Source organism: Lissotriton helveticus, chromosome 10 (genome assembly GCF_964261635.1).
Source record: "Lissotriton helveticus chromosome 10, aLisHel1.1, whole genome shotgun sequence".
Lineage (NCBI taxonomy): Eukaryota > Metazoa > Chordata > Amphibia > Caudata > Salamandridae > Lissotriton > Lissotriton helveticus.
In genome coordinates, this window is record NC_136071.1 from 131,760,348 (window position 1) to 131,775,096 (window position 14,749).

General features: G+C 42.1%; 2 protein-coding genes across 5 annotated transcripts in view; one reads left to right on the forward strand and one right to left on the reverse strand.

Moving 5' to 3' along the window:
• Window positions 1–10,176, reverse strand: part of GNPTG (N-acetylglucosamine-1-phosphate transferase subunit gamma) — a 64,174-nt gene extending 53,998 nt beyond the window's left edge. The window contains exons 1-2 of the mRNA XM_078664932.1: window positions 9,940–10,176; window positions 1,347–1,401 (exon numbers count right to left, since the gene is read on the reverse strand). Of these exons, the coding sequence (XP_078521058.1) occupies window positions 1,347–1,401; window positions 9,940–10,000 (116 nt within the window). The 5' untranslated portion in view covers window positions 10,001–10,176. The remainder of the gene's footprint in view (window positions 1–1,346; window positions 1,402–9,939) is intronic.
• Window positions 10,177–10,391: 215 nt separating this feature from the next.
• TSR3 (TSR3 ribosome maturation factor) overlaps window positions 10,392–14,749 on the forward strand; it is a 149,710-nt gene continuing 145,352 nt past the window's right edge. For all 4 annotated transcript variants that reach the window (XM_078664934.1, XM_078664936.1, XM_078664933.1 and 1 more), the window contains exon 1: window positions 10,392–10,523. The gene's annotated coding sequence lies outside the window, so the exon portion shown is untranslated. The remainder of the gene's footprint in view (window positions 10,524–14,749) is intronic.

The following is a 14,749-nucleotide window of genomic DNA, read 5'->3' on the forward strand; positions in this document are numbered from 1 at the left end:
CGAACATACAGCAACATTTCGTCAGAGTACAACGAGACCACTAGTGGCCGTCGTTGAAATCGCAATGCCGCTGGAGCATGCAGCTGACGCAATTTATAAGCCAAAAGCTACAATGCAAGTGCAAAAAGCATTTGCGACAGGGGGCATCCCTGTCATGTACCTCTTTTTATAGGGAAAGCTTCAGACACCCAGCCGTTCATGCGTATCCACGCCTGTGCCGCAGCATACAGTAGGTGTATCCATTTGAGGAAGAAAGGTGGCAGACCCATTCACAGCAGCACAGTGAACATAAACTACCACTGCAGAGAGTTGAACGCCTTTGTGGCGTCAAGCAGCACAGGCACCACTTGAAAATCCAAAGCAAAGTAATGCTAAGTGGCAAAGATAGTACTCAAATTGTGTCATCGATCTGGTAGGCACAAATCTAGACTGGTCCGGGAGTACCAGGTTCGGTACTAGGGTCTGGAGTCTACTGGCTATCATTTTTGCCACATTTTGTCGTCAATGTTATTAATGGAAAGGGGCCTGTAGGAGTCGCACAAATTTGCTGCTTTGTCCGGTTTCAAGAGCAAGACAAGGAGTGCCTCTTAAGTGTGGGAGGAAGCGTTCCAGTTTCATACTTTCTCTTCTCCTTTAAATACATGCAAGTAGCCATTCAGTTCAGAGAGCTTCAATTACCTGGAAGTTGCAGGTCTTTAATATTGTTGACTGCTCTATGCTTAGGGTACGGACATATGTGGGCTCCTTGGTATACAGTGGGTCCAGTACTTGAAGGCGTTTACTGCTGGTGCAGTGAGCCTCTTTGTCTAGGCTGCACATCTGTTATATGGACAGTAGCAGTGATACAACTAATTCTTTGATGCAGGTGATTTCACTTAGATTTAGGGTTGAGGCTAACCAGAGTCTGACAAGAGCGTAAGAACTCTTCTAGATACTTTTCTTATTGAAACACTGCATGTGTCTTAATGAGCAAGATCGGCTAATTTGGTTTTTTAATTTATTTACAGTAACGTCTGGATCACTTTCCTTGAAGCTTGGATAGCTGCAAGAGAATGGCCTTTGTAGACAAAAATACTGCATACAAAATTCCAACACAAGGTGCTCTGTGGCCCAGGAGGAAAGATTATGCCATGAACTTAGAACAAAATACTTTAAGTTGATAATTCTTCTATATGTACCCTGCCTTAATCAGAAAAAAATATTCTTAAATTGGGAAAGAATGCATTTTATTTATTGGCAGGCTACATGTGTGAGAAGGGGTGGCGCCACATAAACCGTTCTCAAGAGCCCTTATAGTTCTTTCGGCAAGAAAGGTTTATAAGAGAAAAACTTGAAGTGTCACTTACCCAAAAGTGTTTGGCTCCTCAACAATTTTCATCTTTGCAGACAATACAAGTTGTGCTGTAATACAATATGAAACAGCGGGCATTGGTACTTAAGTTTATTAAGAAACAGGAGCACAATCCTATTGCCTGCTCCATCAAACAAGTGACCCTGTGCTGTGGCGCCAGTTGATACCACTGTGATACGGTGCTAAAGCATTTACAGTTTCTTTGATTATTACCTTTATTGCAGCGTTTCCCAAACTGTGGGTCGTGACCCACTGGTTGGCCGCCAGCCCAATTCTGGTGGGTCGTCAAAGAACAATTAATAAAGATGCTTTACATATTGTATTTATCTTGTCACATTTACTGTGCTTCAAACAAAGAGGTCAAATGTCAAGCTATGTCTTCTGACAAATTGCTTCTTACTCTTAGCATATAGATTGGTGTTTACTCTTCTTTCTCTGACTGGAAAGTGAGAGGAGTTTTTAAAGTGAACTGTGTGACAATCTTACTAGGGTACATGTAGCGTGAACGCAACAAAATGTAAACACGTGTACATGAACTGCACACATTTCAGAGAAAGCAGTTAGGAAAGCAAAAATGAAACACATTCTAAAGTGTATGGAGATAGAAAGATTCTAATAGGATCAAAATAAATCAGAACATTTTACTTGGGGATGTGCAAACTATAAATATTCACTGAATCCAATTTCCACACATTATTACTTGTGCGCTATATAGTTTTATCAGTTACAAAACTGCATGTGGCAATGTAGTGGCCATTTCAATGTACAATGTGGTGTCTGTAAATGACAGTGTGCTACTTTCACAATGCTTTAGAATTAGATGTGTGCCAGTGTGCTTGAAATGCAAGCTACTTATTAAATCCCTACCATTCTCTTGCTAAATACATTGCCTACACTTTGTGTGAAACTAGGAATTTCTTACACAATCCCTACGACTCCAGTGTTGTAAAATTGGTATGAGCACCTCCACTCTGAAAACTGTTCCAGTATCACTGGTGCAAAGGTGCTAAACAAGGCCCCTAAATCCAGTTTTAAAACAAACCCGTGTAAGTGATGAAGCAGATAAACTTCTTAACCCTTTAACTGGGACATAATACGGATGACACATTTGAGAGAAAAGATGACAAATATGCACCATTTGTTCTAATCGTACATTACAAAAAACATGAGAAAATCCTAAAGAGTGGCTCATTACGATGGCAGAGGGACCGCCACCGAGGGGCCGGCGGTGGCGGTCCCTCCGCCATCTGGCTCCCATTTCCCCCAACACATTAGGACGGCGGGGGAATTTTTTCACAAACGTGGCGGGCGCAAAGAGAGCCTGCCACGCTTCTGCCACAGGCAATCGTTGCGATTGCTTGGCGGATCGGTGCAGGATCGGTGCAGACCGGGGATACGGTGGCGGTGCCTAGCAGCACCACCCGCCCGATCTCAATGCTTGAGTCAGCCAGCCTTTCCATGGCGGTGGAACTGCCATGGAAAGGCTGACTTCGGGGTGCCATTTACAGGCCCCCTCTGTGGTGGGGGAGCCAGTTGTGCACTGGGGGGGTACCCATGGTAACCCCCCCTTCATTTCCATGCACACGTTGGCAGGCACCGGGTTTTGCCTGGCACGTTGTGCATGGAAATGCACATCATGCATTTTAACATTGCGAACGGTGCTGCAGCCAGCTGCATGGTCCGCAGTGTTAAAAGGCCAGGATGCGCCTGACATACTGGTGGGCGCATCCTAATTGGGCTGGTAGGACTGCCGCACGTCAGCGAGCAGTCCCAGCACCGTTATGATGGCGGCGGACTGATGTCCGCCTGCCATCATAATGAGCCCCTTAGTTACTGCATCGTAAAGAGTAAATTAGATGAGAATTAGTAATTTTGAATAACATAGGTTGTACTCTATTAAATAGTATTAGTGAATCTTTTCAAAACATAATAGAGATAATGTTAAGTGATAAATTAATATGGTCTGAACACTTATGAAGCACTAATGAAACTGATGTCATCTAGAGGATATTATGTGTGTTATTCAGGACTCATTATAGACTCCATATCTGCATATGTGACATTGTGCACCAAGTGAGTAAGGAGAGAAAGGTGCTGTACGTCTATACTAAAACCAAATGTTCTGAAACTTTTAGGGAATAATCTTCATACATGTACTAATGTGAATTACCAGAAATTATATTATTAATTTATATTTTGAAATTATTTTGCATGTTTGTACTTTGGCAATGCAGTAATAGGTCATAGTTAAAAGTGTTAATAACAATGAAACCAAAATGCTTAACGAGTGCAAGTAAGTTGAAAGAAATATATAGAATCCCAAGGTTATGAATGAAATGTATATTTTTATTTATTTCATATTCTGTGTCTTAGGAGTCATTCAATTTAGTTCTGCATTTTCCTTACTTGCTCGATTCTGTTCTCATGGAAAGGCTCTGTAAACTTACAATAGAAAGAGAAACTATAATACGAGGACTGGTTGCAACAATTTCGCTACTTTGGGTATACATCTGCCATGAGAAACTGTCCTCTTGAACTCACTCATGTGCTTTTGCAAAAGGACTATTGTTTGGAAGCTAAACAGACTAGATGGACTGACAGCTTACAAGATGAGCATTACCTTTTTGCTATAATATGTTTATTTTTAAGCTACATGACAATCACACTATACGAACTGACCAATGGACTGAGTGGTCTGACCAGATGAGGAAACCCAGTAGGTGTCACCCTGGAACTTGAGGAATATATAATACATTGATGCGACGGAAGGGAGACGGAAAGGAGACACAATTATTTGCTTTTTCTTACTTTTTGGAACTTCCTTGCGGACTTTATTAGCTTTTCTTGTGGCTGACGTATACGCTGTGTGTGCTATTCCCAGACTCCTTTCCCGCATGAAAGAGTACTTTTGAGCTGTTATGGTTAATGTCCCTTCCTATACTTTTCAAGAGCTTTGGTAATTAATGGCAATCAAAGAAATTGATTTGATTAGCCTGCACTCTTAAATCTTAGATGATTGAGATTGATGTATTCACTCCTTTAAGAATTTTGAAAAACTTAACTTTAACTAAATCCTGTTTTCGTCACTCCATGATTGGTCTCCAATAATTGATTGTGCATTCCAATTGGGGTAATAATGAAGGATGGAAATTCTCATAGAGAGATCCAAGGAGACTAGATGCTAATGTTATTATTCTGCAAAACTTTAACTGAATCATCGGTTTGCATGATCATAGTTCAATTGAATATCTTCGGGAGATATGTACTAGCTGTGATAATACTGTATTTGTATAGCTTAGTTTTGAGAGTTCTAGATATATGAATCAAATTACGAGTTTGTAGGTCAGTTACCCAATTCCTGGTCCTAATTGGATAACTGGATTAGATCCCCTATGTCCGACCCCTCTTACTATTTAGATGTCACTTACTTGCTTAATAAAGTACTTAATGTGTTTCGAACACTGCCATGAATGCTCTCACAACGTTAACTGGTTTTAGCTATACCACAGTGCAACACTTAATAATAGCCAGCTAATATGTCTACTTTAGACAATAGTCACCAGCAGTGAGCACGGGTATACTTTCATTTGGCTGACTTACGGATTTCCTCTGTTATGTGTCATATGTCTTGTGTTTTTCTTATTGTGTTCAGTACAATGGAGTGTAATATTATTCGACATGTGGTTATGATGGCTTTTGGTGCGAGAACTTAATGGTTTCTGGCCACTGCATGGATCACCTTGGTGGTGGACACTTTGACTAAAAGAGATGGGATCTCAAAATGTAACAGTTGGAATATATGTAACCTTTGATTTGGAACTCTTTGGTTTCAGATTAGCCATATTGCCCTTGAAGAAGGGCTAGACGTCCCAAATGCATCAGGCAGTTTAAAAAAGTATCTAAGTAGCATATAAATGGCCATGTGACCGGATAATGTCGATTGAGGACTTATGGAATGAATTTGATTTTGGAACATTTATTCACAAAGGAGAGAGAAAATTGTATTTGGAATGCAAATTAAAGCACAACTGAATCTGCTAATTCTGTAGAGTCAGATTTAATGTTCTGAAAGGCCTTGGCCAATGACATCCTGTGCGACTGGGGTGAATACCGTCTACTACAAACAAAGACTGAATATTGTTTGAGTGCCATTGGACAGAAGCGTCCTTGGTCTGTACTAAAGAGTGCTGAACCTCTGCTGCCACTCCAGTAAGAAGAATCATCACCAATTCCTTAAATACCAGAATATTTCCTGAAGAACTAAAAAAAAAAAAAAAAAAAAAAATCACACATACGCTCTTTACTGAAGAAAGCAAACTTGGACCCGCTGAACCCTGACAACTACAGACCCATTACAAATGGACATTTCCTGGGCAAACTGATAGAAAGAGCAGTGTTCGCCCAGATGTCATAATTCATTGAAGAGAATGACATACTCTCAAGACTTCCAAACAGGATTCCGTCCAGGAAGAGGCACTAAATCTGCCCTCCTTGCCTTTTGGGATGACCTGAAGAATACAGTTGACCACAATGGGGTAGCTGCGCTACTCCTCTTGTACCTCTCGGCTGCCATTGACACGGTTGATGATGACACTGAAACAAAGACTCTATGAAGCCGGTATAGAGGGAACTGCTCTATGCTGGATTACGTCCTACCTTCAAAACAGAACTTACGTCATCCATACCCCACCTTTCTCGTCCAAACCATACTCCACAAAAGTGGGGATCCCTCAAGGTTCTATCATCTTGCCCATGCTTTTCAACATCTACATGAAGTCATTACCGGTAATGATCAATCAACTTCACCTCACGTGCTATTACTATGCAGATGACAAGCAAATACTCCTTCAACTGGAATGCCCCAAAGACATTGGAAAATCCCCAATTTTCAGTTGTCTCAGAGCCATAGATCAGTGGATGATTTGGAGCCATCTCAAACTGAATGCTTCAAAAACGGAAATACTCATGTGTGGCTATTGAAAACATTACGACTCGATTGCTGCCTGGCCTGATGAACTGGGATCACCGCCTAGAGTATTGAAAGAAGTAAGAAACCTCGGAATGACCATGGATTCCAAGCTGTCGATGAATGCCCAAGAGGACAAACTAGCAAGATCAAGCTTTGTCACTATAAAAACGCAGTGACAAATGTTCCCTCATTTGGAATTTCCACACAAGGTCCAAGATACCATCTCCCTTGTTCTGTCTAAACTTGATTACGCCAATAGCCTCTACCACGGATCACCTTTAACGACCATGAAAAGACTACAATGGATTCAGAACTCGGCTGCCGCACTACTCTTGCATATCAAACCGCAAGACTACATCTCATCTGCCTTGAAAGCCCTGCATATGTTACAGGTTGCCAGAAGATCCATGCTCAAGCTACTTTGTATTACTCAGAAAGCAATACATGAAATGGGACCGCTCTTCATCAGGAATAAAATCACCAAACACATCCAACAAAGGAACCTCTATGCTCTAAAGGGGCCTCTGGTCTCAAAATCCCAAGATACAAGAAAAAAAACATGGGTGGCACATCCTTCTCTGTCCAAGCAGCCAAACTATGGAACTCTTTACTCCCTCAACATAAGATCCACCGACAACCACCTTATCTTCAGAAAACTACTCAAGAATTGGCTCTTCCCCACATATGCACCATATGCAAACAGAAATTTACAGCATATCCCTCTGTATATAAGCATTTATTTTCACTAAATATATGTACCTATCTTTGTGTATTGCTATGTATAAACATGTAGAATAATTATGTTGTTGAAAATACATTTTCTTTTTTAATCGTCTTTGGTCTACATGTATTTACTTCCATTGTGCATCTATGTACCTTTCATGTACTTGGATATGTGTGTCTGTTACTTTCTCCTGCAAAGCATCTCCAATGCACTACCCTATTTCTCATCCTGTACCTCTATCAATATCTTTAATCTACATATACTTACCTCATTAATGCATCTATACACTTTCAATGTACTTATGGATCTATATATTTATCACTTTCTTCTAATTTAGCATTTCAAATGCACTACCCTATTTCTCAGCCAATACTTCTCTCAATATATCTTCTAGCCCAATCTTCTGACTCATCTCAAGCTTCTTTCCAATACTCTTTCAAATGCACTATCCTATCTCTCACCCTATACATCTATCAATATATCCTCTACATCCACTCTCTCATTTATCCCAAACCCCATAACACTACTATGATCCCTAAAATAACCCTTTCTAGACTCTCTCCTACTCTACCCCTCCTTGCATCATCTGACACCTCTTTAACTATACCGATCCTCCAAAACAAACCTTTCTAAACTCTTCCCTCGGACTCTTCCACTAAAAAACCCTTTTTACTCATCCAAAAGCCTGCTATGACCTCAAAAACAAAACAAAAATCGTTCACTCTTCTATCCCTCCACTATCCTTTTCAATCAAAATAACAGACTAACATGTTCACTTCTCAAATTCCATATTCCACTATACTAATTCACTACTAACCCTTTTTGGGTTCCAGAGTAGCATGCTACTCGCCAATAAAGCGTTTCAATACCCCATCAGGGTTACCAGCGCTATATAAATGCAAACCTTTTTCCCTTTTCTACCCCTACCCAACCCTTCTCAATCCAAATAACTGACTATACACCACTCAAATTACTTTCCTGTTTCACCATACTAATTCAACACTAATCCTTATGGGTTTCAGAGTAGCGTGCTACTCACCAATAAAGCGCTTCAAAACCCCATCAAGGGGTAGCAAGCATTATATAAATACAAACCTCTTTCCCTCTTCTATCCCGCAACCTACCCTTCTCTAGCCAAATAACTGAATAACCTATCCACCACTCAAATTACTTCAGATTTCACTATACTAATTTTTAATACTAATCCTTTATGGGTTCTGGAGTAGCATCCTACTCGCCAGAAAAGCACTTCAACACCCATCAGGGGTAACAGGTGCTACATGAATGCAAATCTTTCTTCCCCTTTTATCCCTCCGCTATCCTTCTCACTCCAAATAACTACTAATCCTTTATAGGTTTCCGGAATAGCGTGCTTCAACACCCCATCAGGGGTAACAAGCGCCAAATAAATACAAACCTTTTTGTTTCCTCTTCTATCCTTCTGCTATCCTTCCAATCCAAATAACTGACTAACCTATCCACCACTTAAAATTTACTTGCATGTTTCACTATAATAATTCAACACTAATCCTCTGTAGTCCCGGAGTAGCGTGCTACTTGCTGAAAAATCACGTTGGCACCTTGTCAGGGGTAGTAAGCGCTATATAAATGCAATTATGTAGTTAAAGGGACAACCAGATCTTCTGATAAATTACTGCTTTCTTTAACATGGAGATTGGGGGTTACAAGCTCCTCTTACTTTGCAGTCAGAGAAAGAAAAGTAAGGTGAATTATGTGACAATTTCTGTAACACACAAAATGTAAACAACAACACATTCAGCAGCTAGGAATGTTAAAATTAGGCACTTTTTCTTAATTTGAAGTGTGAAGAAAACAAAGATTTTAAATAGGATCCAAACAAATCGAGACACTTATATTCACTGAAACTCAAATTCCAAACATCATTTGTGTGTAATAAAGTTTCATCAGTAAAAATAGTATGTCTGTGCAAAAGTATTGGTCATTTCAATGGAAAATGTGCTGTCCGTAAATGAGTGAGTACAAAGTTAGGGATGCATTGATATATAGGACGTCAGTCCTTTGCATCGCTACTTCTCAAATCACTTCTGTTTGCATAATAATAGGCAAACGTATTTATTGTGTATGTTTGGTTATAGCAACGCTCTCAAGTTTCACAGGTCCATGCGTGCATAGTTCATCCAGTGTAAATTTGTATTTGCATTCTGTTAAATGCAGTTCTGCCCATAACACAATCTGGCGTACTACTCCCAAAATGCGAAGGACAAAAAAAATCTGAACTGGATAACCTTCTTCCGCATGGAACTGGAAAATGTGAGAACCTGTGTACATAAAAGAAAATGTGAAGTAGTTTAGAATAAAGCATTACATACAAAATAGTATTAAACCAACGTTAGCCTAAGTATGAAGAAATGATTTATAAGAAAAGAGCATTTTTATATAAATGATGAGCTGCAAGTTTAAAATACGCATCCATTCACAATTAAATAGCATGTAAAGTATGTTTGACAGTGTTCCACTTTATGTGTCTCAGCAGATGTTGCAAGTGGGGAAAATAATACATATGCAAATTCTAATGTGAATATACTTTGCATAGAAATATATGTTTAATTGTGTATATAGTAAGTCACTGCGTTTGCCGAGATACAAAATTCGAGGCCATGAAGTGTATACCTCGTAAACACAGTGACTAACCTAAAGTTGACCTAAATTTAACATGATAATCCGAACGTGGAACACGTACTATACTGCTCTGTGGCATTTGTGGAGCAGCAAGCTATATAGGGCGTGTGATTAATAAGGTAGTATATTTTTGTCTTATTCTGCGTAATGAGCACCGAGGTGGGGGTTATCATGTTATGGTACGCAGCTGTGTTGACAGGTTGTTCGTGTGTGTACTAGTGAGCAGTCTCCTACCATAGAAGGTCCAGAGCAGCAGTGACACTGTGCTCAGAAACGGTGTTCTTCTCTGCCCCATCCTGATCTCCGCACTGGCTCGGTGGCTATCCAGAACAGGAGCGATAAGCTGTCACATACCGACCTGCTTACATTCCAGGTTACAGTAATCGTCTACTGACTACTTCATTGAAGAGCCTGGGACTAGTTGTCCGTTGTTACTGTTTACGGATGTCGTTTAGTCCCGTGACGATTACTGGAGGGGAAATCTGACGTCGCGTCACTAATTGACGCAGCTCTACATAGGATTGGTTGTTGGGAATATCCGCTCAGATGTTAATTGGCGATGAGAATGCAAAAAATGCGTCCTCACGTTTGATTGGCTAAGAGGTTTTTTATCAGTTGCCTATTGGCTGTGAGGCCCATTAAACAGCTCATTGCAATGTAGTTCAGTGCACTACATCTCCCGTCAGTGGGCGGTGTTTCGTGACGTGCGTATTTAAGATACGTTTTTTTTTTCCCTGCGTGCTGTCCTGTTTGTACTGAAAAGCAGCCTGGGCCCAACGAGCATTCCCTTCTGAGGGATTCTGCACTTTGGCTAGCAGGTACTCTGAGAATGATGGTGGTGGTAGTTGGGTTAATCAGTAATGCCAAATCAGTCTGAGTCTACTCTGATTTAGGTCCTCAGTGGCCTCTAGAGCACTGACAGTCGTATGAGTCTTCCGATCGGTACTTCGAATGCAGTGTGTTGCGTTCAGCTGTTTCCTTCCCTTCCTCTGCTCTGTGCAATAACTTGTGACTGGATAAGGGTATATCTGCAATTTAACCGTTACGCCGTGCCGATTAAAGAATGTTCATAGAATGCTTGCTTTAGTACTAGCTAGCAAAGTGGCTACCCAACGGCATTCATGGTCTGTGGAAAGTGCACATTCGTGCAGATTGATTATGTGTGACGTTTCTATGGTTTCAGATGGCGTATTGTAAAGAACTCCGACACTTGTATAATTGAAGTTAAGTTCTTTATTGTGAAATGCCAACACAGGCTCCAAGCGGAGCATGCAGCAGCCGTTCTCCTGGTCACCAACTGTCAAACATAACGGACAGCTGGTGAGAGGAACCTTAGTACGGTGTCCTCGCAGGGACAAGCTTAATGAAACATACGGTGTCCACAAGTGGACAATTAGGCTATACATAACACATTCTCCCCCGAAGGAACATAGAACATAATGGAAGGGAGAGAAGAGGAGGGGGGCGGGGAGGAAGGAGCGAGGGAATGAGGGATAACAATAAAGAGCAGTATACCTAAGTTCAACGCTATAGGTTAATCACACACAAAGTCATTGAGTTTTAACCCCTTCACTGCGGCGGCGGGGCGGCCGCGCGGCGGGTGCATGCTGGTGACGGAACTGCTCCGTCACCAGCCGTGGTTGCGCTGTGCTCATGACGGAGCGGTTCCGTCACGCCACCCCCCCCCTGCTCAATGGAACGCCCAGCGCAGGCGCAGAATCTGCGCCGCGCAGGCGTGCCGAGCGGGCCGTGACGGAACCGCTCCGTCATCAGCACAGCGCGACCGCAGCTGATGACGGAGTGGTTCCGTCACCAGCAGGGGAGGGGTTAATGGTGGTAACAATCTCCTACCGCATCTGCTAGTGGCCACAGCGGGTGTTTGATTGCATTCCGGTGTAGGGGGTAATAACCTTACTACCCTGCCTGTGTCTGAGCTCTGAGCAGCGACTCCTTCGTGGATGGTAGTGGATGCCGCGGCATTGGGTGTGTCTGTTCTAGTTTTGACATTTTCGTGGTCAGGCTCGCTGTCAGAGGAGTCTGACAGTGCATAGCTGCGTTTGTGGGTGTAGGTCTGTTCACCGTCCAATTTTTAGAGGGTGCTGTGTCTGTGCTCACTAACCCCTTCGCTGCGGGGGTTATTCCCCCGCTGTGCTGCGGGGGGAAGTAAGTCCACAGCGCCCACATGCTCATGACGAGCTCAGCTCGTCATGAGGCACGGTGCTCCTGTGCTCATGACGAGCTCAGCTCGTCACAGGTGCATTACCCCCCCGTGGAACGCTCAGCACAGGAGGGGAATTCTCCCCGCACCTGAGCGTTTCACAGCACGTCATGAGCACCGGAGCGCCGTGGCTCATGATGAGCTCAGCTCGTAATGAGCCTCGAAGAGGCTAAGGATGGTTTACACACAGAGAGAGCGGAAAAGTGCCACATTCTACCATCTTTTAAGAGAGCAGAATTACAATACACTTTTTTTTTGTCCTCGTACGTCAAAAGGATATTCTCAGAGTAACAGGTCCATGCCACCCACTACGCAGCGGAGAGGCCCCTCCTTAAACTCTGAAGATCTTGATGGATGCACTTTCTGCAGATACCCACAGGATACCAGAAGGTACCAAGGAATCCAAAAATGCGTCCTTCCCTTCCATACCACCTTATCTAAATTAAGTGTATACTAAATTGCCTTAATCCAATCTAGGTATGAAGGAGCACTATCTTTAACCCAGAGTTAGCATATTTCTCTGCGTGCCAAAATAATCAGACCATTTATTTATGTCTTGAGGAAGTTCCTCATTATTGCAAAAAATTCCCCAAAAAAACAAGAGATATACTAACCTGTATATCAAAATGAAACAGCTTCTTCTACCATGGCCCAGAAATTGCTTAGAACAGGACAAGTTAAAAACATATGAAGGTTGTCAGCTTTTTCCTGCTTACACTTTGGGCAACAGGGAGTAGGACCTTTAGAAACTTTAGCCAGCCTAGCAGGAGACCAATATACTCTGTGAAGAGAAAAAATATGGTTGCGCTTTAAATTGGTGGGAGAGACTGTGGTGTATAGTAGGTCAAAGGATACTTGCCATATTTCCTGCAACTCAGCATCCGGAACTTGATCTCCCCATAGTTGAGCAGGCAAAGAGAATTCTCCATCTTCCGCTTCCAAAATAGTCCAATACAGAATTGATGTTTTTATCTGCCTGGTCTTCCTCAGCAGGAGTTCCTCCAACGCTGTCTTGACGCCAATTTCGACTGTAATGGCCTGACTCCAGCTCTTAATTTGTAAATATTTGAACTTGGATAAGTTATTGTACGTCAGAATACAGATCTCATCCCAATTTAACAACACACCTTCTGGCATTAGCTGACCCCAAGATTTGAAATTGGCCTCCACGAGATGGGTAATCAATGAATCTTTAGTCCACTCTGGAGAGCCAGGTGATTCCCAAATTGGAGCCATGGCAGAGTAATATGGGATGCTCAGCGATCTTCTTACCCTAGCCCAGACGTAAGCCATATCTCTCAGCATCTTTAAACGGACCTTCTTAAAAAAAGCGGATCCCCGAACTTCAACAGCAAACCCTGAGCCCCTCCTTGAATTCCTGATATCATCGTCTGAAACATAATACCTGTTTCTGTCCTATCTGGAGTATCGAATAGCATTATCCCCGCCTTCATTAGCAAAGTCCAGGCATACAAATTCAGATCTGGAGCACAGAGCCCTCCTTTGTTTTTCTTTCTTCGCAGCTTCTTCCATGCGATCCTTATGCCCTTTGAGGCCCATACAAAGGAGTTCCATTTAGCTTGAATTTTCCTTAGCTTGGCTTCTTTAAAGGCTAACGGAATATTCTGGAATAGGAATATCAATTTAGGGAGCAGCATCATCTTAATGATATTGACTCTCCCGATTCAGAGGAAGAAGTGACCAACTTCTCAGAGATTCAGCGGACTCTCTCTCAATTTTCGCCAAATTTCTGTCAGACAATTGTTCTATATCCTGCGTGATTTGTACCCCCAGGTATCTTATTTTGTGTTTTAAAATTGAAATTGGAATTAACGTCGTTATATTCCAGGTCATACATTCAGACTCAGATTGATTAATCTGGTACCCGGATATTTGCCCAAACTGAACAGCGGCACTGTAAATAAGGGGGATCGCTTTAATTGGATCTGAGGTATATAACATCATGTCGTCGGCATAGAGAGACACTTTTTTTCTCCCAGTTCTTATATTTGAATGGTGGAATACGCTGATCTTGTCTAATTTTTTCGGCCAATGATTCTATGTATATATCAAAAAGCAGGGGTGAAAGAGGACACCCCTGTCTTGTACCTCTATTGATTTTTATGGGTGCTGAAAGGCTACCATTTATCAAAACTCTTGCTATTGGGGCATGGTAAAATGCGGATATGGATCTACAGAAATTCCTGCCCAAACTGCACCTTTCCAGCACTTTAGCCAAGTATATCCAATCTACCCGATCAAATGCCTTAGTGGCATCTAGTGTTATAATGGCCATCGGAAGTTTGTGTTGGGAAGCGAGATCAATTGCCCCCACTAATACTTGCGTCGGGTCTTGTATGGACCGCCCCCCTGACAAATCCCTTTTGATCCGGATGTAATAATCTGCCAGCTACCCCATTTAATCTTTCTGCTAATATTTTGGCCACAAATGGGTAATCCAAATTAAGCAGAGAGATAGGTCTATAGGATTCACACTAGGAGGGCGATTTTAAGGGGTTTAAGAACAAGAACGACCGTAGCCTCATCCCAAGAAGAAGGGATTTTACCTCCTTCCTCAAAAATGGATGCAAAAAGCATCTGAAGAACGGAGGAAATTACTGGAGCTAATGCTTTATAAAGCTCGGGGGTAGCCCGTCCGGGCCCGGGGCCTTACTTCTTTTAGCTGACTCTATTGCCCCAACTATTTCTTTCAAACTGATTTCTCTGTTTAAATTCGCAGATGCCTGATCATCAATTTGCCGGACTGCATATTGTGCAAGCCATGCATGAATTAAATCATCCTGTGGAGCTAAGTCTTCCTTATAT